We start from the raw sequence: 25,062 nt of genomic DNA on the forward strand, positions 1-25,062 counted from the left end.
TATAACAGCAGCTCTCCTCTCCCCTCCTCCTCTCGTCCCACAGTATAACAGCAGCTCTCCTCTCCTCTCGTCCCACAGTATTACAGCAGCTCTCCTCTCCTCTCGTCCCACAGTATAACAGCAGCTCTCCTCTCCCCTCCTCCTCTCGTCCCACAGTATAACAGCAGCTCTCCTCTCCTCTCCTCTCCTCTCCTCTCCTCTCCTCTCCTCTCCTCTCCTCTCCTCTCCTCTCCTCTCCTCTCCTCTCGTCCCACAGTATAACAGCAGCTCTCCTCTCCTCTCGTCCCACAGTATTACAGCAGCTCTCCTCTCCCCTCCTCCTCTCGTCCCACAGTATAACAGCAGCTCTCCTCTCCTCTCGTCCCACAGTATAACAGCAGCTCTCCTCTCCTCTCGTCCCACAGTATAACAGCAGCTCTCCTCTCCTCTCGTCCCACAGTATTACAGCAGCTCTCCTCTCCTCTTGTCCCACAGTATAACAGCAGCTCTCCTCTCCCCTCCTCCTCTCGTCCCACAGTATAACAGCAGCTCTCCTCTCCTCTCCTCTCCTCTCCTCTCCTCTCCTCTCCTCTCCTCTCCTCTCCTCTCCTCTCCTCTCCTCTCCTCTCCTCTCCTCTCCTCTCGTCCCACAGTATAACAGCAGCTCTCCTCTCCTCTCGTCCCACAGTATAAGAGCAGCTCTCCTCTCCTCTCGTCCCACAGTATAACAGCAGCTCTCCTCTCCTCTCGTCCCACAGTATTACAGCAGCTCTCCTCTCCTCTCCTCTCGTCCCACAGTATAACAGCAGCTCTCCTCTCCTCTCGTCCCACAGTATTACAGCAGCTCTCCTCTCCTCACGTCCCACAGTATAACAGCAGCTCTCCTCTCCTCTCGTCCCACAGTATAACAGCAGCTCTCCTCTCCTCTCGTCCCACAGTATTACAGCAGCTCTCCTCTCCTCTCCTCTCGTCCCACAGTATAACAGCAGCTCTCCTCTCCTCCTCTCGTCCCACAGTATAACAGCAGCTCTCCTCTCCTCTCGTCACACAGTATAACAGCAGCTCTCCTCTCCTCTCCTCTCGTCCCACAGTATAACAGCAGCTCTCCTCTCCTCACGTCCCACAGTATAACAGCAGCTCTCCTCTCCTCTCCTCTCGTCCCACAGTATAACAGCAGCTCTCCTCTCCTCTCCTCTCCTCTCCTCTCCTCTCCTCTCCTCTCCTCTCGTCCCACAGTATTATAGCAGCTCTCCTCTCCTCTCCTCTCATCCCACAGTATAACAGCAGCGCTCCTCTTGTCCCACAGTATAACAGGAGCTCTCCTCTCCTCTCCTCTCGTCCCACAGTATTACAGCAGCTCTCTCCTCCTCTCCTCCCACAGTATAACAGCAGCTCTCCCCTCTCCTCCGCTAGTCCCACAGTATTACAGCAGCTCTCCTCTCCTCTCCTCTCCTCTCCTCTCCTCTCCTCTCCTCTCCTCTCGTCCCACAGTATTACAGCAGCTCTCCTCTCCTCTCGTCCCACAGTATAACAGCAGCTCTCCTCTCCTCTCGTCCCACAGTATAACAGCAGCTCTCCTCTCCTCTCGTCCCACAGTATAACAGCAGCTCTCCTCTCCTCTCGTCCCACAGTATAACAGCAGCTCTCCTCTCCTCTCGTCCCACAGTATAACAGCAGCTCTCCTCTCCTCTCGTCCCACAGTATAACAGCAGCTCTCCACTCCTCTCGTCCCATAGTATTACAGCATCTCTCCTCTCCTCACGTCCCACAGTATTACAGCAGCTCTCCTCTCCTCTCCTCTCCTCTCCTCTCCTCTCTTCTCCTCTCCTCTCCTCTCCTCTCGTCCCACAGTATAACAGCAGCTCTCCTCTCCTCTCCTCTCCTCTCGTCCCACAGTATAACAGCAGCTCTCCTCTCCTCTCGTCCAACAGTATAACAGCAGCTCTCCTCTCCTCTCCTCCCACAGTATTACAGCAGCTCTCCTCTCCTCTCCTCTCGTCCCACAGTATAACAGCAGCTCTCCTCTCCTCTCCTCTCCTCTCCTCTCCTCTCCTCTCCTCTCCTCTCCTCTCCTCTCCTCTCCTCTCGTCCCACAGTATAACAGCAGCTCTCCTCTCCTCTCGTCCCACAGTATTACAGCAGCTCTCCTCTCCTCCCACAGTATAACAGCAGCTCTCCTCTCCTCTCCTCTCCTCTCCTCTCCTCTCCTCTCCTCTCCTCTCCTCTCGTCCCACAGTATAACAGCAGCTCTCCTCTCCTCTCGTCCCACAGTATAACAGCAGCTCTCCTCCCCTCTCCTCTCGTCCAACAGTATAACAGCAGCTCTCCTCTCCTCTCCTCTCGTCGCACAGTATAACAGCAGCTCTCCTCTCCTCTCCTCTCCTCTCCTCTCCTCTCCTCTCCTCTCGTCCCACAGTATAACAGCAGCTCTCCTCTCCTCTCGTCCCACAGTATAACAGCAGCTCTCCTCTCCTCCCACAGTATAACAGCAGCTCTCCTCTCCTCTCCTCTCCTCTCCTCTCCTCTCCTCTCCTCTCCTCTCCTCTCCTCTCCTCTTGTCCCACAGTATTACAGCAGCTCTCCTCTCCTCACGTCCCACAGTATAACAGCAGTTCTCCTCTCCTCTCGTCCCACAGTATTACAGCAGCTCTCCTCTCCTCTCGTCCCACAGTATAACAGCAGCTCTCCTCTCCTCTCCTCTTGTCCCACAGTATAACAGCAGCTCTCCTCTCCTCTCCTCTCGTCCCACAGTATAACAGCAGCTCTCCTCTCCTCTCCTCTCCTCTCCTCTCCTCTCCTCTCCTCTCCTCTCCTCTCCTCTCCTCTCCTCTCGTCCCACAGTATAACAGCAGCTCTCCTCTCCTCACGTCCCACAGTATTACAGCAGCTCTTCTCTCCTCTCCTCTCGTCCCACAGTATAACAGCAGCTCTCCTTTCCTCTCGTCCCACAGTATAACAGCAGCTCTCCTCTCCTCTCCTCTCCTCTCCTCTCGTCCCACAGTATTACAGCAGCTCTCCTCTCCTCTCCTCTCCTCTCCTCTCCTCTCCTCTCCTCTCCTCTCCTCTCCTCTCCTCTCCTCTCCTCTCCTCTCGTCCCACAGTATAACAGCAGCTCTCCTCTCCTCTCGTCCCACAGTATTACAGCAGCTCTCCTCTCCTCTCCTCTCCTCTCCTCTCCTCTCCTCTCCTCTCCTCTCCTCCTCTTGTCCCACAGTATTACAGCAGCTCTCCTCTCCTCTCGTCCCACAGTATTACAGCAGCTCTCCTCTCCTCTCGTCCCACGGTATAGCAGCTGTTCTCCTCTCGCTCTCTGTCTTCTTCCCTCTGACAGACACACAGCTAGCTTTCCCACCAGGTCATCTCAGTACAAATGCCAACAGCCGGCCTTCAACATCTGAACTCTATGAACGGGACGATTTATCTCCCTTTAATGGCCTACAGAAACATTGGTTTCCTCTTACGTTTCTCTGCTTGGATGAGCGGTTTCAGATTTAAGGCTGTGCTGGGCGGCGGGCCAGAAACATAACTGCTTTCAAGTTGTGATTATTTGCTCAGGGGAAGTCCTCATTCATCAATGTATGGACTAAATTATGGAGGAGAAGGAGAGGGAGTGGAGGAGAATGAGAGGGGGGCTGAAGGAGAGGGGGGCTGAAGGAGAGGGGGGCTGAAGGAGAGGGGTGCTGAAGGAGAGGGGGGCTGAAGGAGAGGGGGCTGAAGGAGAGGGGGGCTGAAGGAGAGGGGGCTGAAGGAAAGGGGGGCTGAAGGAGAGGGGGGCTGAAGGAGAGGGGGGCTGAAGGAAAGGGGGGCTGAAGGAGAGGGGTGCTGAAGGAGAGGGGGCTGAAGGAGAGGGGGCTGAAGGAGAGGGGTGCTGAAGGAAAGGGGGGCTGAAGGAGAGGGGTGCTGAAGGAGAGGGGGCTGAAGGAGAGGGGGCTGAAGGAGAGGGGGCTGAAGGAAAGGGGGGCTGAAGGAGAGGGGGGCTGAAGGAGAGGGGGGCTGAAGGAAAGGGGGGCTGAAGGAGAGGGGGCTGAAGGAGAGGGGGGCTGAAGGAAAGGGGGGCTGAAGGAGAGGGGGGCTGAAGGAAAGGGGGGCTGAAGAAGAGGGGTGCTGAAGGAGAGGGGGCTGAAGGAGAGGGGGCTGAAGGAGAGGGGTGCTGAAGGAGAGGGGGCTGAAGGAGAGGGGGCTGAAGGAGAGGGGTGCTGAAGGAAAGGGGGGCTGAAGGAGAGGGGTGCTGAAGGAGAGGGGGCTGAAGGAGAGGGGGCTGAAGGAGAGGGGTGCTGAAGGAGAGGGGGGCTGAAGGAGAGGGGGGCTGAAGGAAAGGGGGGCTGAAGGAGAGGGGTGCTGAAGGAGAGGGGGCTGAAGGAGAGGGGGCTGAAGGAGAGGGGGCGCTGAAGGAAAGGGGGGCTGAAGGAGAGGGGTGCTGAAGGAGAGGGGGCTGAAGGAGAGGGGGCTGAAGGAGAGGGGGCTGAAGGAGAGGGGGGCTGAAGGAGAGGGGGCTGAAGGAAAGGGGGGCTGAAGGAGAGGGGTGCTGAAGGAGAGGGTGCTGACAGACACACAGCAAGCTTTCCCACCAGGTCATCTCAGTACAAATGCCAACAGCCGGCCTTCAACATCTGAACTCTATGCTTGGATGAGCGGTTTCAGATTTAAGGCTGTGCTGGGCGGCGGGCCAGAAACATAACTGCTTTCAAGTTGCGATTATTTGTCAACATAGTAGGGAGATAGCCTACCTCTAGTTTACAGACTTTCATCAATGTTGATGGCGCTTGGCTCGCGCATGCAAATTCAGCTCACACAACATTCGAAAATCGTAATTTTGTTATTTGAAGCGTCAAATTATAATCTTATTTGACGTGTCAAATAGTGTTATTTGACATATATATTTCATGACACGCAAAGACAAAAACGGCATTCCATAGTTATAATTTGTATCTCTATCTACAGAATTAAAATAAACTCAAAAGTATTACATTGTATCTCTTTTGTCCATTGTGAGACATTCTAGAACAGATAAGATACAATTATTAATAAGTACAGTACATTCTGGTGTTCAAATCATCAAGTAGTGGATGGGAAATGTAGCCTGGTCCCAGTTGGCAAGACAGCACAAACCTATTTGGGACCAGGCTAGGAAGAACAAACCTGTCCTGTCGCTCTCGATCATAACGACGCTCACAACAACATCAGACTCTCTTCCTGACTCACCTTTGGTTCTCTTCCTGGTTCTCTTCCTGGTTCTCTTCTTCTATTCCTTCTCAAAGCGTCTCCTTGGGAATAGACCATAGGTATTTCTCCTCACCACCTGTCCTGTCCTCCTCCTCCTCCTCTCCTCCCGTCTGTCGATCTCTCATTACCTTTTCTTTCCTTCGTGCTGTTATTGTTTGGTGTTTTTCTTTTTAAAGGTCGACCCACAAACCGACGGGTTCCCTGTTGCATGCTATTTACTGTCTTCATCCTCAAACTATGTGTCTTGTCTATTGAATGTGTGTATTTGAAAATCAATGTTGTTATTTTAATCTTCATAAACAAAAGCTATCTTCTCTCAAGCGCATTTTAGATGCACATGTACTGTAGGTAAAATATCCCAGACAGACAGAATGTTATTCACATTATCATAGTGATAAACAATGTCCCTACATGCAATGCAACTACAACTTGATCTGCCGATAGCAATAGATTGTAGCTATTCTTGAGAAAACCTTTAAATAGTTACCTTCCTCCTACAGTAGACATAACCTTTATTTGTCTAATAAAGTTGTAACACAACTATCAACAGGACTATTCAGAAAACCACCCATCCTGCTTTGCTTTCAGTTTGCAGCATACTAGCATACTAAACACTAGAGTAGGCTTTGACAGACAGACAGACAGACAGACAGACAGACAGACAGACAGACAGACAGACAGACAGACAGACAGACAGACAGACAGACAGACAGACAGACAGACAGACAGACAGACAGACAGACAGACAGACAGACAGACAGACAGACAGACAGACTATGTTAGTTCAGACCAGGGTCGATGAGCTCTCTGTTCAGTCGTTCTCTCTGCATGGTTAACTCTTCTCCCTCCATCAGGACATTCTATCGCTTCGAGGCTGCCTGGGACAGCGCCATGCATAACTCCCTTCTCCTGAACCGTGTCACTCCTTACGGAGAGAAGATCTACATGACCTTGTCGGCCTACCTAGAGGTAACATACAGTGGGGCAAAAAAGTAATTAGTCAGCCACCAATTTTGCAAGTTCTCCCACTTAAAAAGATGAGAGAGGCCTGTAATTTTCATCATAGGTACACTTCAAATATGACAGACAAAATGAGAAAAAAAAATCCAGAAAATCACATTGTAGGATTTTTAATGAATTTTTTGCAAATTATGGTGGAAAATAAGTATTTGGTCACCTACAAACAAGCAAGATTTCTGGCTGTCACAGACCTGTAACTTCTTCTTTAAGAGGCTCCTTTGTCCTCTACTCGTTACCTGTATTAATGGCACCTGTTTGAACTTGTTATCAGTATAAAAGACACCTGTCCACAACCTCAAACAGTCACACTCCAAACTCCACTATGGCCAAGACCAAAGAGCTGTCAAAGGACACCAGCAACAAAATTGTAGACCTGCACCAGGCTGGGAAGACTGAATCTGCAATAGGTAAGCAGCTTGGTTTGAAGAAATCAACTGTGGGAGCAATTATTAGGAAATGGAAGACATACAAGACCACTGATAATCTCCCTCGATCTGGGGCTCCACGCAAGATCTCACCCCGTGGGGTCAAAATGATCACAAGAACGGTGAGCAAAAATCCCAGAACCACACGGGGGGACCTAGTGAATGACCTGCAGAGAGCTGGGACCAAAGTAACAAAACCTACCATCAGTAACACACTACGCCGCCAGGGACTCAAATCCTGCAGTGCCAGACGTGTCCCCCTGCTTAAGCCAGTACATGTCCAGGCCCGTCTGAAGTTTGCTAGAGAGCATTTGGATGATCCAGAAGAAGATTGGGAGAATGTCATATGGTCAGATGAAACCAAAATAGAACTTTTTGGTAAAAACTCAACTCGTCGTGTTTGGAGGACAAAGAATGCTGAGTTGCATCCAAAGAACACCATACCTACTGTGAAGCATGGGGGTGGAAACATCATGCTTTGGGGCTGTTTTTCTGCAAAGGGACCAGGACGACTGATCCGTGTAAAGGAAAGAATGAATGGGGCCATGTATCGTGAGATTTTGAGTGAAGACCTCCTTCCATCAGCAAGGGCATTGAAGATAAAACGTGGCTGGGTCTTTCAGCATGACAATGATCCCAAACACACCGCCCGGGCAACGAAGGAGTGGGTTCGTAAGAAGCATTTCAAGGTCCTGGAGTGGCCTAGCCAGTCTCCAGATCTCAACCCCATAGAAAATCTTTGGAGGGAGTTGAAAGTCTGTGTTGCCCAGCAACAGCCCCAAAACATCACTGCTCTAGAGGAGATCTGCATGGAGGAATGGGCCAAAATACCAGCAACAGTGTGTGAAAACCTTGTGAAGACTTACAGAAAACGTTTGACCTCTGTCATTGCCAACAAAGGGTATATAACAAAGTATTGAGAAACTTTTGTTATTGACCAAATACTTATTTTCCACCATAATTTGCAAATAAATTCATTAAAAATCCTACAATGTGATTTTCTGGATTTTTTTTCTCTCACTTTGTCTGTCATAGTTGAAGTGTACCTATGATGAAAATTACAGGCCTCTCTCATCTTTTTAAGTGGGAGAACTTGCACAATTGGTGGCTGACTAAATACTTTTTTGCCCCACTGTATATACTTATATACAGTATATAGTTGTATATAGTGTGATATAAATGACCTTGTCGGCCTACATAGTTATATGTAACTGTACGTGCCTAATGGTAATTGTAAAGCTAGCTTCACAGAAACAATCTGAGAAAATCTACTAATTTTAACTGGACAGGTTACTGACTGGACAGGTTACTGACTGGACTGGTTACTGACTGGACTGGTTCATAACTGGACTGGTTCATAACTGGACTGGTTCATAACTGGACTGGTTCATAACTGGACTGGTTCATGACTGGACTGGTTCATACCTAGACTGGTTCCTGACTGAACTGGTTCATAACTGAACTGGTTCATAACTGGACTGGTTCATAACTGGACTAGTTCCTGACTGAACTGGTTCATAACTGAACTGGTTCATAACTGGACTGGTTCATAACTGGACTGGTTCCTGACTGAACTGGTTCATAACTGGACTGGTTCCTGACTGAACTGGTTCATAACTGGACTGGTTCATAACTGGACTGGTTCATAACTGGACTAGTTCCTGACTGAACTGGTTCATAACTGAACTGGTTCATAACTGGACTGGTTCATAACTGGACTGGTTCCTGACTGAACTGGTTCATAACTGGACTGGTTCCTGACTGAACTGGTTCATAACTGGACTGGTTCCTGACTGAACTGGTTCATAACTGGACTGGTTCATAACTGGACTGGTTCCTGACTGAACTGGTTCATAACTGGACTGGTTCCTGACTGAACTGGTTCATAACTGGACTGGTTCCTGACTGAACTGGTTCATAACTGAACTGGTTCATAACTGGACTGGTTCCTGACTGAACAGGTTCATAACTGGACTGGTTCATAACTGGACTGGTTCCTGACTGAACAGGTTCATAACTGGACTGGTTCATAACTCTACCTACATGTACATATTACCTCAACTAACCAGTGCCTCCGCACATTGACTCTGTACCGGTGCCCCCCCCCCCCCCCCCCACCATATAGTCTCGCTAGTGTTATTTTACTGCTGCTCTTTATTTGCACGTTACTTTTATTTCTTAATCTTATCCATATATGTTTTTTAAACTGCATTGTTGGTTAAGGGCTTGTAAGTAAGCGTTTCACAGTAAGGTTGCTCTGAATACCTGTTGTATTCAGAGCATGTGACTAAGACAATTTGATTTGATTAGATTTGAACTGCCAGTTCTGTATCCAAAATGACCCCTACTGTATCTGATGTTATGAACCTTAAGAGGCGGAGAGAGAAATGAGCTTTTGGATCCTTTTCCTTTCTGCAGATGGAGAACTGCACTCAGCCCACAGTCATAACCAAAGATTTCTGTATGGTGTTCTACTCTCGAGACGTGAAACTCCCGGCCTCCCGCTCCATCCGAAACCTGTTTGGCACCGGAAGCCTGAGGACAACAGAGGGGTGACTCAATCATCTCTTATGATTAGTAATATGAGCAGAAACATTATATTTCTTCTGTTGCATTCCTGAAAGATTAATTATTAAATCAACTATCGTGAAATAAACCATAAAATCAAGTCTGTTACTCTTTATCTCACCACAGTCCTTTGCTTTGGTTGCATTCCTGAAAGATGATGGTTAAATCAATGGAAACGACGGACATGAAATGAACCCAGGGTTTTGTTTGTCTGTTGTTTCTTTCTCTGTCCAGGAACCGAGTGACAGGTGTGTACGAGGTCAGCTTGTGTCACCTGGCGGATCACGGGAGCCCAGGTGACACACTTTCTCTTTTGAGCTTCCCCTTTGTCTGGTGTTTCCACATATTCTTTCTCAATTCATCTTCCTGCCTCTTTCTCAAAAATGTATTGGAGGAGAAGGTCTGAATTGGAAGTACCCTTTTTCTCCAAAACAATTTAAAAGGAGACAAGGAGATAAAACGCAAAGAATCCAAACAAAATCGAGAGATAATAGATAAAGTGTATTTCTGCTTTGTTTGTCTGATCCCTGACCTCTAACCATTGACCTTATTCAACCCCCCCAGGAATGCAGAGGAGACGTCGACGGGTGCTGGACACCTCGGTGGCGTACGTCCGCGGGGAGGAGAACCTGGCTGGGTGGAGGCCACGCAGTGACAGCCTCATCCTGGACCACCAGTGGGAACTGGAGAAACTCAGCCTCCTACAGGAGGTATGTTCAACTACACCCTATACCCTACACCCTATAACCTACACCCTACACCTTACACCCTACACCCTACACCTATACCCTATACCCTACTCCTATACCCTACACCCTACACATACAGCATGTGGCTATACCCTACACCCTACAGCTACACACTACACCCCATACCCTATACTCTAAACCTACACCCTACACCTTATACACTACTACACCTATAGCCTGCACCTACACCCTACACCTATACCCTACAACCTATACCTTACACCCTACACCCTACACCCTATACCTTACACCCTACACCTATACCCTACACCTACTACACCTATACCCTACACCTACACCCTACAACCTATACCTTACACCCTACACCTATACCCTACACCTACACCCTATACCCTACACCCTACAACCTATACCTTACACCCTACTATACCTATACCCTATATACTATACACTACATCTATACACTATACCCTACACCCTACACCCTACACCTATACCCTATACCCTACAACCTATACCTTACACCCTACTATACCTATACCCTATATACTATACACTACATCTATACACTACACCCTATATCCTACACCCTATATCCTACACCCTATAGCTTACACCCTACTACACCTATACCATATATCCTACACCCTACACCTTACACCCTACACCTATACCCTACACCCTACACCATACACCTATACTCTACAACCTATACCCTACAACCTATACCTTACACCCTACTATACCTATACCCTATATACTATACACTACATCTATACACTACACCCTATACCCTACACCTATACCCTACGTTGTACACCCTACAAATACAGGTTAGGGTTGGTTGGTTATTTAGTTACTTACTTAGTTAGTTATGGTTATCTGTTTCATTCAGGTGGAGAAGACGAGACACTACCTGCTCCTGAGGGAGAAGCTAGAGTCCACCCTGCTGCTGGATCAGGAAGGGTTGTTGTCCTGTGTGTCTGTGGAGCAGAGTGAGTCCCCTCAGCCTTCCGAAGGCCAGGACCTCAGCCCCACAGCTGACGCCCTCAACGAGAGACAGAGGGAGCTAGCCGCTAAGGTCAGTGTCTCTTCTTCTTTAAAAAAAAGTCACCTTGTTACTTAAATATTCCCGTTCTTGCTTACGAGTAAAGCCGCGGGAAGATGTTTTGAATTGCATTGCCTGTATCTATAATCGCATTTGTGTAGTGGCATACAGTTGAGCAGACACATTTTTTGGGATTTCCACACATGGGGATTTTTATTAACCTTTTATAAACACATTTCATGCACTTCTACATCATTTACAGGATAAAAGAAATTAGCTGAATATTTTTCAATACCACATGAATGGCCAAATGCAGGTTACAGTCTTATTCTAAAGTTGATTAAATTGTTTTTTTCCCCTCATCAATCTACATGAGAATCCCCATAATGACAAAGCAAAAACAGGTTTTTAGAAATTTTTGCAGATGTATTACAAATTAAAAACCGAAATAGCGTATTTACATAAGTATTCAGACCCTTTGCTATGAGACTCAAAATTGAACTCAGGTGCATCCTGTTTCCATTGATCATCCTTGATATGTTTTGACAACTTGATTGGTGTCCTCCTGTGGTAAATTCAATTGATTGGACATGATTTGGACAGTTTAATCTCAATCTCTTCATTCAAAGACTCAATCATGGACACACTTACTGACAGAGTTGCAAAGAAAAAGCCATATCTCAGGCTGGCCAATAAAAATATAGGCAAAAGAACACAGACACTGGACAGAGGAACTCTGCCTATAAGGCCAGGAACCCGGAGTCGCCTCTTCATGGTTGACATTGAGACTGGTGTTTTGCGGGTACTATTTAATGAAGCTGCCAGTTGAGAACTTGTGAGGCATCTGTTTCTAAAATTCCCATAAGAGTCAGGACTGGCTGTTCCCATAAGAGTCAGGACTGGCTGTTCCCATAAGAGTCAGGACTGGCTGTTCCCATAAGAGTCAGGACTGGCTGTTCCCATAAGAGTCAGGACTGGCTGTTCCCATAAGAGTCAGGACTGGCTGTTCCCATAAGAGTCAGAACTGGCTGTTCCCATAAGAGTCAGGACTGGCTGTTCCCATAAGAGTCAGGACTGGCTGTTCCCATAAGAGTCAGGACTGGCTGTTGCCATAAGAGTCAGGACTGGCTGTTCCCATAAGAGTCAGGACTGGCTGTTCCCATAAGAGTCAGGACTGGCTGTTCCCATAAGAGTCAGGACTGGCTGTTCCCATAAGAGTCAGGACTGGCAGCCATTGCTAGTGTACCATGAGTTTAACAGTCAAAGTACCAGGGTTAGAGGTTCCAAATTCCTTCTATGGATTATATATATGGTCACAATGGAACAAGCTGTTCTATATTTGCTGTGTGTGTGTTGCCCAGATTGTGTCCTTCCCAACTGTAAAACCTGCTTAGACGCTATTTATCCTTTGTAGCTAAATTATGCCTTCTGGTGTGATATTTAGAATTCTTTTATTTATGTCTGTTCAGACAGGACTAATTACATTTTGGGGGTAAATTATAATTTTTTATATCCACATTTTTGGGCAAGATTATTTCAATTTATCAGCCGCAGCACCTCCCAGCACCCCTACTTCCTGTGGCTATGCTTGAGTGTCCCTTTTAAATGTGGTCTGTGGCCCACTTAGGCCTTCTCCTTAGGTAACCGTTTCAGAGTTTTTTTTATTTGTAAAGCCCATTGCTCTGAGACTTAAAGATGTATTTGTCTCTACCACTCACCAGTGTCTACGGCTACTCGCCCACTCCTTCAACAGAGAGTACACCCACGTGTGTGTCAGCGCCAGTGAAAGCAAGGTAGACTTCCTTCCTGTGTCACTTTACTACGATGGGTTTTCATGTATGTTTGAAGGTTTGAAGTTACTTAGATGTGAGGAATCTACGAGTGGGGATATGACGTGTTCGTTTTTCTCAGTGAACTTTTTCCAGACAGGGTTTTGACATGCTGTGTGTGTGTGTGTGTGTGTGTGTGTGTGTGTGTGTGTGTGTGTGTGTGTGTGTGTGTGTGTGTGTGTGTGTGTGTGTGTGTGTGTGTGTGTGTGTGTGTGTGTGTGTGTGTGTGCATTGTTACATGCGCTTGTTTGTGTGTACATGTACGTGTGTGTGTGAGTTTGTGTGTGTGTGTATGTATGTTTGTGTATGTGCTTGTGTGTGTGTGTGTACGTGTGTGTGTGTGTACATGTACGTGTGTGTGTGTGTGTGTGTGTGTGTGTGTGTGTGTGTGTGTGTGTGTGTGTGTGTGTGTGCATTGTTACATGCGCTTGTTTGTGTGTACATGTACGTGTGTGTGTGGGTTTGTGTGTGTGTGTATGTATGTTTGTGTATGTGCTTGTGTGTGTGTGTGTACATGTGTGTGTGTGTACATGTACGTGTGTGTGTGTGTGTGTGTGTGTGTGTGTGTGTGTGTGTGTGTGTGTGTGTGTGTGTGTGTGTGTGTGTGTGTGTGTGTGTGTGTGTGTGTGTGTGTATGTTTGTGTATGTGTTTGTGTGTGTGTCTTTCCAGCTGTCTGAAATGTCAGTGACTCTGTTGAGGGAGTCGACCTCTGCCACGGCCCTCGACACCCTCACCCCCTCCTCGACGTGCCCCTCATTGGTGGAGGGATGCTACCCCAAGACTGAAACGCTCAGGTCAGTAATAACACACTTCTGCCACCGTTACACACGACACTAACAGACTCAGAGCTGCCGCGGTAACACTCATTTCTTGTGGATAGTTTCACGTCACATAGAATGGTTTTGGGATTGCGAGGACTAACGAGGAACTTTGTTCCCAGGGTGTGCAGATTTTCCAATCACTGATCATCTGGTCAGATCCTGATTTTTACAGGTGGAGAGGGAACATTCGGCTCATGTTTTGGCTGAGAGTTTCCGTTTAGTTGGGGGGGTGGAGACTTGGAGAGTCTGGTTAGTATCTCATCTCCAACATCTCCCCAGAACATAATCCAGCATCTGACTCAATTATTACATTTTAGCTCTGGGTTTCTGAGATTATGGCAAGACTGAATTCAGATCAGACCTAAGATACACCTGGCCTGCCATCACACATAACATCTACAGACACCTGCAAGAGGAGGCTGGTGAGGGGAGGACAGCTCATAATAATGGATGGAATGGAGTACCTGGGCTAGTATCAATCACATGGCAGACCTGGTGTTTGATGCCATTCCATTTGTTCCGCTCCAGCCATTGTTATGAGCCTGTCCTCCCCATTTAAACCGGCCATCACTGACACCTACTGGTACCTGCTATGAGCCAGTCCTCCCCATTTAACCCGGCCATCACTGACACCTACTGGTACCTGCTATGAGCCCATCCTCCCCATTTAACCCGGCCATCACTGACACCTACTGGTACCTGCTATGAGCCCGTCCTCCCCATTTAAACCGGCCATCACTGACACCTACTGGTACCTGTTATGAGCCCGTCCTCCCCATTTAACCCGGCCATCACTGACACCTACTGGTACCTGTTATGAGCCTGTCCTCCCCATTTAAACCGGCCATCACTGACACCTACTGGTACCTGCTATGAGCCAGTCCTCCCCATTTAACCCGGCCATCACTGACACCTACTGGTACCTGTTATGAGCCTGTCCTCCCCATTTAAACCGGCCATCACTGACACCTACTGGTACCTGTTATGAGCCTGTCCTCCCCATTTAAACCGGCCATCACTGACACCTACTGGTACCTGCTATGAGCCTGTCCTCCCCATTTAAACCGGCCATCACTGACACCTACTGGTACCTGTTATGAGCCTGTCCTCCCCATTTAAACCGGCCATCACTGACACCTACTGGTACCTGCTATGAGCCTGTCCTCCCCATTTAAAACGGCCATCACTGACACCTACTGGTACCTGTTATGAGCCTGTCCTCCCCATTTAAACCGACCATCACTGACACCTACTGGTACCTGTTATGAGCCTGTCCTCCCCATTTAAACCGACCATCACTGACACCTACTGGTACCTGTTATGAGCCTGTCCTCCCCATTTAAACCGACCATCACTGACACCTACTGGTACCTGCTATGAGCCTGTCCTCCCCATTTAAACCGACCATCACTGACACCTACTGGTACCTGTTATGAGCCTGTCCTCCCCATTTAAACCGACCATCACTGACACCTACTGGTACCTGTTATGAGCCTGTCCTCCCCATTTAAACCGACCATCACTGACACCTACTGGTACCTGTTATGAGCCTGTCCTCCCCATTTAAACCGACCATCACTGACACCTACTGGTACCTGTTATGAGCCTGTCCTCCCCATTTAAACCGACCATCACTGACACCTACTGGTACCTGTTATGAGCCTGTCCTCCCCATTTAAACCGACCATCACTGACACCTACTGGTACCTGTTATGAGCCTGTCCTCCCCATTTAAACCGACCATCACTGACACCTACTGGTACCTGTTATGAGCCTGTCCTCCCCATTTAAACCGACCATCACTGACACCTACTGGTACCTGCTATGAGCCTGTCCTCCCCATTTAAACCGGCCATCACTGACACCTACTGGTACCTGCTATGAGCCAGTCCTCCCCATTTAAACCGACCATCACTGACACCTACTGGTACCTGCTATGAGCCTGTCCTCCCCATTTAATCCGACCATCACTGACACCTACTGGTACCTGTTATGAGCCTGTCCTCCCCATTTAAACCGACCATCACTGACACCTACTGGTACCTGCTATGAGCCCGTCCTCCCCATTTAATCCGACCATCACTGACACCTACTGGTACCTGCTATGAGCCAGTCCTCCCCATTTAATCCGACCATCACTGACACCTACTGGTACCTGTTATGAGCCAGTCCTCCCCATTTAAACCGACCATCACTGACACCTACTGGTACCTGCTATGAGCCCGTCCTCCCCATTTAATCCGACCATCACTGACACCTACTGGTACCTGCTATGAGCCAGTCCTCCCCATTTAATCCGACCATCACTGACACCTACTGGTACCTGTTATGAGCCAGTCCTCCCCATTTAAACCGACCATCACTGACACCTACTGGTACCTGCTATGAGCCCGTCCTCCCCATTTAAACCGGCCATCACTGACACCTACTGGTACCTGCTATGAGCCAGTCCTCCCCATTTAAACCGACCATCACTGACACCTACTGGTACCTGCTATGAGCCAGTCCTCCCCATTTAAACCGGCCATCACTGACACCTACTGGTACCTGTTATGAGCCTGTCCTCCCCATTTAAACCGGCCATCACTGACACCTACTGGTACCTGTTATGAGCCTGTCCTCCCCATTTAAACCTGGCCATCACTGACACCTACTAGTACCTGCTATGTATTTCACTCACTGTTGGAAGTGTACATGGTTAATTGACACTACTTACATTGTATGTCAGGCTGTCTATCCCATAGAGATAGTTTGAGGACTCATCTCTGTATCTGTGCCATTATGGCACCTGTGACAGCATGAGCAGTGCCATTGAAGCAGCATCGCATTTGTGGAAACCAAGACTGTTCTCAGGAAAGGCCTGGTTGTAGCTAGATATGTTTGTGTCACGTTGGGGAAAAAAATTGCGTTTTAGCTAACCCTTTTCCTAACCTGCTGAGTTAGTTCTCCTAACCTGCTGAGTTAGTTCTCCTAACCTGCTGAGTTAGTTCTCCTAACCTGCTGAGTTAGTTCTCCTAACCTGCTGAGTTAGTTCTCCTAACTTGCTAAGTTAGTTCTCCTAACTTGCTGAGTTAGTTCTCCTAACTTGCTGAGTTAGTTCTCCTAACTTGCTGCGTTACATCTCCTAACTTGCTGCGTTAGTTCTCCTAACTTGCTGCGTTAGTTCTCCTAACTTGCTGAGTTAGTTCTCCTAACTTGCTGAGTTAGTTCTCCTAACCTGCTGAGTTAGTTCTCCTAAACTGCTGAGTTAGTTCTCCTAACTTGATGCGTTAGTTCTCCTAACTTGCTGCGTTAGTTCTCCTAACCTGCTGAGTTAGTTCTCCTAACTTGCTGCGTTAGTTCTCCTAACTTGCTGAGTTAGTTCTCCTAACTTGCTGCGTTACATCTCCTAACTTGCTGCGTTAGTTCTCCTAACTTGCTGCGTTAGTTCTCCTAACTTGCTGAGTTAGTTCTCCTAACTTGCTGAGTTAGTTCTCCTAACCTGCTGAGTTAGTTCTCCTAAACTGCTGCGTTAGTTCTCCTAACCTGCTGCGTTAGTTCTCCTAACCTGCTGAGTTAGTTCTCCTAACTTGATGCGTTAGTTCTCCTAACTTGCTGCGTTAGTTCTCCTAACCTGCTGAGTTAGTTCTCCTAACCTGCTGAGTTAGTTCTCCTAACTTGCTGCGTTAGTTCTCCTAACTTGCTGAGTTAGTTCTCCTAACTTGCTGCGTTAGTTCTCCTAACTTGCTGCGTTAGTTCTTCTAACTTGCTGCGTTAGTTCTCCTAACTTGCTGAGTTAGTTCTCCTAACTTGCTGAGTTAGTTCTCCTAACCTGCTGAGTTAGTTCTCCTAACCTGCTGCGTTAGTTCTCCTAACCTGCTGCGTTAGTTCTCCTAACTTGCTGCGTTAGTTCTCCTAACTTGCTGAGTTAGTTCTCCTAACTTGCTGAGTTAGTTCTCCTAACTTGCTGCGTTACATCTCCTAACTTGCTGCGTTAGTTCTCCTAACTTGCTGCGTTAGTTCTCCTAACTTGCTGCGTTAGTTCTCCTAACTTGCTGAGTTAGTTCTCCTAACCTGCTGCGTTAGTTCTCCTAAACTGCTGCGTTAGTTCTCCTAACCTGCTGCGTTAGTTCTCCTAACTTGCTGCGTTAGTTCTCCTAACTTGCTGCGTTAGTTCTCCTAACTTGCTGCGTTAGTTCTCCTAACTTGCTGCGTTAGTTCTCCTAACCTGCTGAGTTAGTTCTCCTAACCTGCTGCGTTAGTTCTCCTAACTTGCTGAGTTAGTTCTCCTAACTTGCTGCGTTAGTTCTCCTAACTTGCTGCGTTAGTTCTCCTAACTTGCTGCGTTAGTTCTCCTAACTTGCTGCGTTAGTTCTCCTAACTTGCTGAGTTAGTTCTCCTAACTTGCTGAGTTAGTTCTCCTAACCTGCTGAGTTAGTTCTCCTAACCTGCTGCGTTAGTTCTCCTAACCTGCTGCGTTAGTTCTCCTAACTTGCTGCGTTAGTTCTCCTAACTTGCTGCGTTAGTTCTCCTAACTTGCTGCGTTAGTTCTCCTAACTTGCTGAGTTAGTTCTCCATACCTGCTGAGTTAGTTCTCCTAACTTGCTGAGTTAGTTCTCCTAACCTGCTGAGTTAGTTCTCCTAACCTGCTGCGTTAGTTCTCCTAACTTGCTGAGTTAGTTCTCCTAACTTGCTGAGTTAGTTCTCCTAACTTGCTGAGTTAGTTCTCCTAACCTGCTGAGTTAGTTCTCCTAACCTGCTGCGTTAGTTCTCCTAACCTGCTGCGTTAGTTCTCCTAACCTGCTGCGTTAGTTCTCCTAACCTGCTGCGTTAGTTCTCCTAACCTGCTGCGTTAGTTCTCCTAACTTGCTGCGTTAGTTCTCCTAACTTGCTGCGTTAGTTCTCCTAACCTGCTGCGTTAGTTCTCCTAACCTGCTGCGTTAGTTCTCCTAACCTGCTGCGTTAGTTCTCCTAACCTGCTGCGTTAGTTCTCCATACCTGCTGCGTTAGTTCTCCATACCTGCTGCGTTAGTTCTCCTAACTTGCTGCGTTAGTTCTCCTAACTTGCTGCGTTAGTTCTCCTAACTTGCTGCGTTAGTTCTCTTAACCTGCTGCGTTAGTTCTCTTAATAACCTGCTACGAAAGTGACTTCTGCTAGTCAAAACTGGCAGACCAACCCTGAGAACAGTTTTGGTTTGCACTAATGCGATGCTCCGCCATTTAGGCCATCTCCATTTTAAAGTAGTACATTTTCTCGTTATTTTATGTTTGAAAAAAGTGTAAAGCTAATATTGCTGATTTCTTGACACCTGCAGTGCTGGAGTCCTGAACCAAATCCTATGTGCCATTAATGTATTATGGCCACTAGATGGCGGTGAAATACCTTAAAGACATTTACAAACTACTGCACCTAATTTTAAAGAAGGCAATGCTCTGATCATTGGCTGATTATTCCCAACCCCATATGAATCCCCACCCAGTTGACTACTTAAAACAGGTGGAATGGCTCAATGCCAATATCCAGGCTAAAACAGGTGGAATCGCTCAATGCCAATATCGAGGCTAAAACGGGTGGGATAGCTCAATGCCCATATCCATGCTAAAACAGGTGGAATCGCTCAATGCCGATATCCATGCTAAAACGGGTGGAATCGCTCAATGCCAATATCCATGCTAAAACGGGTGGAATCGCTCAATGCCAATATCCATGCTAAAACAGGTGGAATGGCTCAATGCCAATATCCAGGCTAAAACGAGTGGAATGGCTCAATGCCAATATCCAGGCTAAAACAGGTGGAATCGCTCAATGCCAATATCCATGCTAAAACAGGTGGAATCGCTCAATGCCAATATCCATGCTAAAACGGGTGGAATGGCTCAATGCCGATATCCATGCTAAAACGGGTGGAATCGCTCAATGCCAATATCCAGGCTAAAACGGGTGGAATGGCTCAATGCCGATATCCATGCTAAAACGGGTGGAATCGCTCAATGCCAATATCCAGGCTAAAACAGGTGGAATCGCTCAATGCCAATATCCAGGCTAAAACGGGTGGAATGGCTCAATGCCGATATCCATGCTAAAACGGGTGGAATGGCTCAATGCCAACATCCAGGCTAAAACGAGTGGAATGGCTCAATGCCAATATCCATGCTAAAACAGGTGGAATGGCTCAATGCCAATATCCAGGCTAAAACAGGTGGAATGGCTCAATGCCAATAGCCAGGCTAAAACGAGTGGAATGGCTCAATGCCAATATCCAGGCTAAAACAGGTGGAATGGCTCAATGCCAATATCCAGGCTAAAACGGGTGGAATCGCTCAATGCCAATATCCAGGCTAAAACGAGTGGAATGGCTCAATGCCAATATCCAGGCTAAAACAGGTGAAATGGCTCAATGCCAATATCCATGCTAAAACAGGTGGAATCGCTCAATGCCAATATCCAGGCTAAAACAGGCGGAATCGCTCAATGCCAATATCCAGGCTAAAACAGGTGGAATGGCTCAATGCCAATATCCATGCTAAAACAGGTGGAATCGCTCAATGCCAATATCCATGCTAAAACAGGTGGAATCGCTCAATGCCAATATTCATGCTAAAACAGGTGGAATGGCTCAATGCCAATATCCAGGCTAAAACAGGTGGAATGGCTCAATGCCAATATCCAGGCAAAAACAGGTGGAATCGCTCAATGCCAATATCCATGCTAAAACGGGTGGAATGGCTCAATGACAATATCCAGGCTAAAACAGGTGGAATGGCTCAATGCCAATATCCAGGCTAAAACAGGTGGAATCGCTCAATGCCAATATCCAGGCTAAAACGGGTGGAATGGCTCAATGCCAATATTCATGCTAAAACAGGTGGAATGGCTCAATGCCAATATCCATGCTAAAACGGGTAGAATGGCTCAATGCCGATATCCATGCTAAAACAGGTGGAATGGCTCAATGCCAATATTCATGCTAAAACAGGTGGAATGGCTCAATGCCAATATCCAGGCTAAAACAGGTGGAATGGCTCAATGCCAATATCCAGGCTAAAACGGGTAGAATGGCTCAATGCCAATATCCAGGCTAAAACAGGTGGAATCGCTCAATGCCAATATCCATGCTAAAACGGGTAGAATGGCTCAATGCCAATATTCATGCTAAAACAGGTGGAATGGCTCAATGCCAATATCCAGGCTAAAACAGGTGGAATGGCTCAATGCCAATATCCAGGCTAAAACGGGTAGAATGGCTCAATGCCAATATTCATGCTAAAACAGGTGGAATGGCTCAATGCCAATATCCAGGCTAAAACAGGTGGAATGGCTCAATGCCAATATCCAGGCTAAAACAGGTGGAATGGCTCAATGCCAATATCCAGGCTAAAACGGGTAGAATGGCTCAATGCCAATATCCAGGCTAAAACAGGTGGAATGGCTCAATGCCAATATCCAGGCTAAAACAGGTGGAATGGCTCAATGCCAATATTCATGCTAAAACAGGTGGAATGGCTCAATGCCGATATTCATGCTAAAACAGGTGGAATGGCTCAATGCCGATATTCATGCTAAAACAGGTGGAATGGCTCAATGCCAATATCCATGCTAAAACAGGTGGAATGGCTCAATGCCAATATTCATGCTAAAACAGGTGGAATGGCTCAATGCCGATATTCATGCTAAAACAGGTGGAATGGCTCAATGCCGATATTCATGCTAAAACAGGTGGAATGGCTCAATGCCAATATCCATGCTAAAACAGGTGGAATGGCTCAATGCCAATATCCATGCTAAAACAGGTGGAATCGCTCAATGCCAATATCCAGGCTAAAACGGGTGGAATGGCTCAATGACAATATCCATGCTAAAACAGGTGGAATCGCTCAATGCCAATATCCAGGCTAAAACAGGTGGAATCGCTCAATGCCAATATCCATGCTAAAACAGGTGGAATGGCTCAATGCCAATATCCAGGCTAAAACGGGTGGAATGGCTCAATGCCAATATTCATGCTAAAACAGGTGGAATGGCTCAATGCCAATATCCAGGCTAAAACAGGTGGAATGGCTCAATGCCAATATCCAGGCTAAAACAGGTGGAATGGCTCAATGCCAATATCCAGGCTAAAACAGGTGGAATGGCTCAATGCCAATATCCAGGCTAAAACGGGTGGAATCGCTCAATGACAATATTCATGCTAAAACAGGTGGAATGGCTCAATGACAATATTCATGCTAAAACGGGTGGAATGGCTCAATGACAATATTCATGCTAAAACGGGTGGAATGGCTCAATGACAATATTCATGCTAAAACAGGTGGAATGGCTCAATGCCAATATCCAGGCTAAAACGGGTGGAATCGCTCAATGCCAATATTCATGCTAAAACAGGTGGAATGGCTCAATGCCAATATCCAGGCTAAAACAGGTGGAATCGCTCAATGCCAATATCCATGCTAAAACAGGTGGAATGGCTCAATGCCAATATCCATGCTAAAACAGGTGGAATCGCTCAATGCCAATATTCATGCTAAAACGGGTGGAATGGCTCAATGCCAATATTCATGCTAAAACAGGTGGAATCGCTCAATGCCAATATCCAGGCTAAAACAGGTGGAATGGCTCAATGCCAATATCCAGGCTAAAACAGGTGGAATGGCTCAATGCCAATATCCAGGCTAAAACAGGTGGAATCGCTCAATGCCAATATCCAGGCTAAAACAGGTGGAATGGCTCAATGCCAATATCCAGGCTAAAACAGGTGGAATGGCTCAATGCCAATATTCATGCTAAAACAGGTGGAATGGCTCAATGCCAATATCCAGGCTAAAACGGGTGGAATCGCTCAATGCCAATATTCATGCTAAAACAGGTGGAATGGCTCAATGCCAATATCCAGGCTAAAACAGGTGGAATCGCTCAATGCCAATATCCATGCTAAAACAGGTGGAATGGCTCAATGCCAATATTCATGCTAAAACAGGTGGAATGGCTCAATGCCAATATCCAGGCTAAAACAGGTGGAATCGCTCAATGCCAATATTCATGCTAAAACAGGTGGAATGGCTCAATGCCAATATCCAGGCTAAAACAGGTGGAATGGCTCAATGCCAATATCCAGGCTAAAACAGGTGGAATCGCTCAATGCCAATATCCATGCTAAAACAGGTGGAATGGCTCAATGCCAATATCCAGGCTAAAACAGGTGGAATCGCTCAATGCCAATATTCATGCTAAAACAGGTGGAATGGCTCAATGCCAATATTCATGCTAAAACAGGTGGAATGGCTCAATGCCAATATTCATGCTAAAACAGGTGGAATCGCTCAATGCCGATATCCATGCTAAAACAGGTGGAATGGCTCAATGCCAATATCCATGCTAAAACGGGTGGAATGGCTCAATGCCAATATCCAGGCTAAAACGGGTGGAATGGCTCAATGCCAATATCCATGCTAAAACGGGTGGAATCGCTCAATGCCAATATCCAGGCTAAAACAGGTGGAATCGCTCAATGCTAATATCCATGCTAAAACGGGTTATATCTAAGATGGGTTCTCTAACTATCTCTATGGTCTATCCCCACATGGAAAACTTTTCTTCCTCCGTCTCTCCAACCAGAGCCACCAAGCTTCGCTCCCGATGTGCCAGCCCCAACCCTGACTGCTCACAGCGGGATGGAGAGGTCAAGAAGTCCTCTGGTGGGATTGCCGCCCCGGAGGTTAAACCCAGGGTGCGCCGCTTTGTACCAGACATCCAAGAGATCCGGGTCAGGTGAGGGGGCTTCAGAGATGTATTGATTGATTGATTGATTTATGGCTTAGTAGACTTGGTGGAATTGACCTCATCAAAGTGCTTTTCACACTACTGAGGCAAAATGTGTCAAGCTCTATTGAGCTGGCCTTGTTACCTATCCACCATAGTTGCTGCTCACATCTTGAAAACGACAATGTGTAAAATAAAATATCAGAGCCAGCAAAGTGTCGTGTCTTTGGCATCATTAAAACTGAAGACTTATCTTTATCAAAAATTCTCTGTAATTATTATAACGTGATTAAATTACTTAATCATGTAACTGTAATTAACTAGGAAGTTGGGGCACCAAGGAAAATATTCAGATTACAAATTTATAATTTTCCTAATTTAACTTTCAGATATTTTAATATCTGATCACTTAGTCTTCTGATTAATGAATTATTATTTACCTCATTCCAAACGTCATAAATTGTTCGTTATCTGCACGAACCCAGTCTTCACTATGAGTCATCCATACATCAATTGTCTTAAAATCATTTATGTACTAAGTAATTCACAGAAATGCATCACACAAACAAACAAAATAGATATGTTTACAAAGAAATGATAGGGGGATGTGCCCTAGTGGGCTAAACCGGCATGGCGGCTTGTTAGACAGAGTGATAATTATAACAATTGAAATGCTAATCCTTTGCACATGAACGCTCACTCATTCGGGAACAATTGCAATCAATATATATATTTATCCCCAGTGTGTCGTCGGGATCTCTGTTAAAAAGTTTGTTTCTGTTGGAGAGTCTGTCCACCCTCTCTCCCTCTCTGTCGTGGTTAGAATGGAGTGTTCAGAGTGACATTCATTCATGTCGTTATAGAATAGGTGTTTCAGCGGTTGTCGGTCTTCGCGTTCAATGATACCGAATTCCTAGCTGCAGACTAGTAATTAATATCAAAGACTTGTTCTTATTCTGTCGGTATCGATAGTCTAAGAGTTTAACCACATGGTATGGTTAAAAGATTCAGCCATCTACTCAAACCTTAGGTTTATGGTCTCTACTCAAACCTTGGCCCTCTCGTGGTAAGCTGGTCTGCAACCTTTAGCCATCTCGTAATTGAGGTAAGCTCGGTCTCCTCTCAAACCTTGGCCCTTTCGTTATCGAGGTAAGCTGGTCTGGTGATAGAAAACCCGGGTGGGGGTCTTATTCGGAAGAGCAGAAAAGGGCCTGTCCCAGGACGTCAGACCATAACTGTGCTCATGGGCGGTCCTCTGATTTAGTTAAACTCCAAAGGGAATTGGAGTTTCCTTCATTAAACAGTCCAAAATCACATTACACAATTTCACAAACAGTATCATCCTCACTCATTCATCTTATACAACAATTAGATGTAAGCCTCATATCTGAGGCTATTGTAAAAACAGCGTTATGGTAATGTGGCCTTATTGTCTCCCATGAGTTTCACAAAATTGTACCAAACGGACCAGTTCGTAGCTGGATTCTTCACCGATCTTTTATACCTTCTCCAGAACATAAATGTCGTTCGGTTCTCCAGTTCTGTGAGGTGGAAGAAATTCCTTTGTTCTCTCTATGACACTCTCTCTCTATATACTGTGGCCATGAGGAGATAATCTCCTCCAGGAATTTACGACCTCTCTGACCACAGCAGCCTGGTTGTAGGAGACAGAGAGAGGGGGATGGTGCTCGCTGTACCCAAA

The 25,062-nt window shown here is 46.7% G+C and overlaps 1 protein-coding gene across 27 annotated transcripts in view; it reads left to right on the forward strand.

Annotated features, from left to right (window-relative positions):
• kif1aa (kinesin family member 1Aa) overlaps nucleotides 1–25,062 on the forward strand; it is a 246,098-nt gene that overhangs the window by 205,373 nt on the left and 15,663 nt on the right. For 18 of the 27 annotated variants that reach the window (XR_011668385.1, XR_011668386.1, XM_071346549.1 and 15 more), the window contains 9 exons: nucleotides 5,238–5,261; nucleotides 6,057–6,171; nucleotides 9,066–9,199; nucleotides 9,450–9,511; nucleotides 9,780–9,925; nucleotides 10,821–11,006; nucleotides 12,695–12,766; nucleotides 13,473–13,597; nucleotides 23,217–23,369. Coding sequence is in view for 25 of the 27 variants with exons in the window: in XM_071346549.1 (XP_071202650.1) it covers nucleotides 5,238–5,261; nucleotides 6,057–6,171; nucleotides 9,066–9,199; nucleotides 9,450–9,511; nucleotides 9,780–9,925; nucleotides 10,821–11,006; nucleotides 12,695–12,766; nucleotides 13,473–13,597; nucleotides 23,217–23,369 (1,017 nt within the window). In the remaining 2 variants the exon portion in view is untranslated. The remainder of the gene's footprint in view (nucleotides 1–5,237; nucleotides 5,262–6,056; nucleotides 6,172–9,065; nucleotides 9,200–9,449; nucleotides 9,512–9,779; nucleotides 9,926–10,820; nucleotides 11,007–12,694; nucleotides 12,767–13,472; nucleotides 13,598–23,216; nucleotides 23,370–25,062) is intronic. The other 9 variants (XM_071346554.1, XM_071346562.1, XM_071346574.1 and 6 more) reach the window with 1 other exon arrangement.

This window comes from Salvelinus alpinus, chromosome 16, assembly GCF_045679555.1.
Source record: "Salvelinus alpinus chromosome 16, SLU_Salpinus.1, whole genome shotgun sequence".
Taxonomy (NCBI): Eukaryota; Metazoa; Chordata; class Actinopteri; order Salmoniformes; family Salmonidae; genus Salvelinus; species Salvelinus alpinus.